Raw genomic sequence first — 2,614 nt, 5'->3', positions numbered from 1 at the left:
ATATTCAAGGACAGTTTTTGTGAGAGAAAGTAAGTCTTAGTTATTGCTTTAATTCAAAAGAATAGAGGAACATCTTTAGCTCACGTATACAAAATTTCTCTTTTGATTGCTATCAGATTGTTTTGCAGATCCAATTCATTCCTAAGGCAATCCATTTTGGCAGCAGGCAATGGGACCTACAATAACGGTTAAAGAAAGAATCACAAACACTTATACATATTGTAGATTTTTGTTAAATGTCATGTATATCCCTTCTATAATGTGGGTAGCTTGAGTATAATATACATTTGAGCAGCTCTAGTCAACGACATTATATGAAGTTCAATGATATGCGTGTATGATGAGTAGGTGTTTAATCCAAGAATAGGTTACTAAAAAGCATGTGCATGTCTTTTATTGATTCCTTGTTAGACCAGTTCTTATGTGCATGCATATGTTTTTATTTGTGTTGCAGCTGTTGCCCAATTTTATTTTGACAGGCATGAGAGTTGTTGGTGTTGTCTGCTTCACAATTTGGATGTCAACCATACGTAAAATGTGTCATCTTGATTGTATGTATGCTATGAAATTCCACACTAGCACGGTGTCACAAAGCAGGATGATTCAAAGTCGAATGCACTGTGGACTGTGGAGTATGATGATGCTGATAAATCTGTAGTCAAATTGCTTAGCTTCCCATCGACTCCCTACTCGCATTGGGTCTCCTTCCTTGCAGCCATATCCGACTCCTTCGAGCTCCCGTCACTCCCTGGCTTCCCGAGCACCTTCCCGGCCCCTTTGGGCACCCTCACGGCATTCACACAGAGGTATTGCTTCATCCCCCACAGGGTTTTACTTCAGTTTTTCAGTTTGCAGGTCTGAGAAAAGTTGGGGCAGCCACCATTGAAGCTTCATTGCTTCATATCTCCAGTTGGGCCTCTTAAGGGGCACTAAGGCTTGACTTGTGGCTTCATTGGCTCCCTATTGAGCCCCCCTTCACCCTCCCTTGTGCCACGTGGGCTGTAGGCCATCAAGGAGTAGCAGCGCAGATTGCGCCAGCCTTACAGGCTGTGACTTGGCTCCATTTGGCTTGGTTAAACACTTGCCAACAACCCCGGGACTTGGCATTGAACATTGAAGCTTTTTGCTTCAGGTTTGGGACTGTGTAAACAATCTACAAACAGGCCAAAAACAGGGCAGCACTTATCTCTTGAAGTCTATGCTTACCGGGATTGATCACTTGATGCATATTGATGCTCGTATGATGTCTACATGTATGGAGATGCTATGTTAATGGTTTGCCATCATTTTGGCCCTGATTTAGGACTGAGAATACTCAGTTTTGAGCAGTGAATCACTATTGACATACAGTGGGCTGAAGCTATTTTACTCATGTATGCTTATGCCTATGCTATTCGGGTTATGTCTTGGGTACATGCTTTGAGGTATTGACCATCGGGGATTGGAAAAGAGTTCAACATTGCTTCTTACTCATTGGTTGAGCTTTTGAGCTCGTACATACAGCTTTTGTGCCAGTGGGAGCATCTTTGGATGCTTGACAGACATTGAGCAGGCAAGTGTTATTTATCTGGGAGTGTTTCCGCGCTTTGGAGATACTTTGCTGAGCACTTCTAAGTGCTTGCAGAGAGTCATACACTTTATTTCTTGGTTCTATTTGCTGATATGGCTTCATTAGGAGAGAGCTCATCTTTGCTCCACATCCGGTCTGGTGGACGGCAAGAAATTCATCTCTTCTTACCAGACGAAGGACCTTTTTGAGTTTGTATAAGTGCCAGTGCTCCTTGTGAAATGGCTCTTCAGAACATCGGGGCCAGCAACCGTGATGATGCCTTCTACAGGTATAAAATGCCTAAGCTGATCACTAAGATTGAAGGCAGAGGAAATGGAATCAAGACCAATCTTGTGAACATGATCGATGTTGCAAAGGCCTTGGCTAGGGCTCCAGCCTACACTACTAAGTACTTTGGATGTGAACTTGGTGCACAGTCAAAATTTGATGAGAAAGCTGGCACTGCTATTGTGAATGGAGCACATGATACAGCAAAACTTGCAGGGCTTTTGGAAAATTTCATTAAGAAATATGTCCAGTGTTATGGATGTGGGAACCCAGAGACAGAGATAGTCATCACAAAAAGTCAGTTTATAACGTTGAAGTGTGCTGCTTGTGGATTTGTATCTGATGTTGACATGAGAGACAAGCTGACTACCTTTATCCTGAAGAATCCTCCAAAGCAGAAGAAAAAAAATGACAAGAAAGGGATGAGGAGAGCTGAAAAAGAACGCCTGAAGGAAGGCGAGGCAGTGGATGAGGAGATGAACCGGTTCCACCCTAACTCTAACACATGAATAAAACTCATGGGTTGTGGTGTGTCCATTATCCATTCTTCACACCCACACATTGTTGACTCTCGTCTCCTACTCTCCCGTCAACTCTCCACTCTCGACATCAGTATTCAATTCTTTGTTTCAATAAACTTGCATTCTTACTTTCTAGGAAGACCTTGATAATCTCACTAAGTCTGCATGCTGGCCTTCTTTCAAGGCATTTAGAAAGGACATGTTCTTAAGGATCTCCCTTGTTTTCTCTTGGAACGCACAAATTCAAAGATAAGGT

General features: G+C 42.7%; 1 protein-coding gene across 1 annotated transcript; it reads left to right on the top strand.

The window, feature by feature from the left end:
* The first annotated feature begins 1,788 nt into the window (after positions 1 to 1,788).
* LOC147635000 (putative eukaryotic translation initiation factor 5-2) lies at positions 1,789 to 2,346 on the top strand. The gene has a single exon (XM_086803330.1). It carries the CDS (start codon positions 1,789 to 1,791, stop codon positions 2,344 to 2,346), a length of 558 nt encoding a protein of 185 aa, XP_086659456.1.
* Positions 2,347 to 2,614: the final 268 nt, after the last annotated feature.

This window comes from Cibotium barometz, chromosome 10 (genome assembly GCF_041138505.1).
Source record: "Cibotium barometz isolate CiBa-2024 chromosome 10, ASM4113850v1, whole genome shotgun sequence".
NCBI lineage: Eukaryota > Viridiplantae > Streptophyta > Polypodiopsida > Cyatheales > Cibotiaceae > Cibotium > Cibotium barometz.
The sequence above is the reverse complement of the archived record's forward strand: the minus strand, read 5'-3'. Positions and strand labels throughout refer to the sequence as shown.

What these genes read in the sequence shown, in the direction of transcription:
- LOC147635000 (XM_086803330.1), top strand. Translation starts at nt 1,789, where the DNA reads ATGGCTCTTCAGAACATCGGGGCCAGCAACCGTGATGATGCCTTCTAC.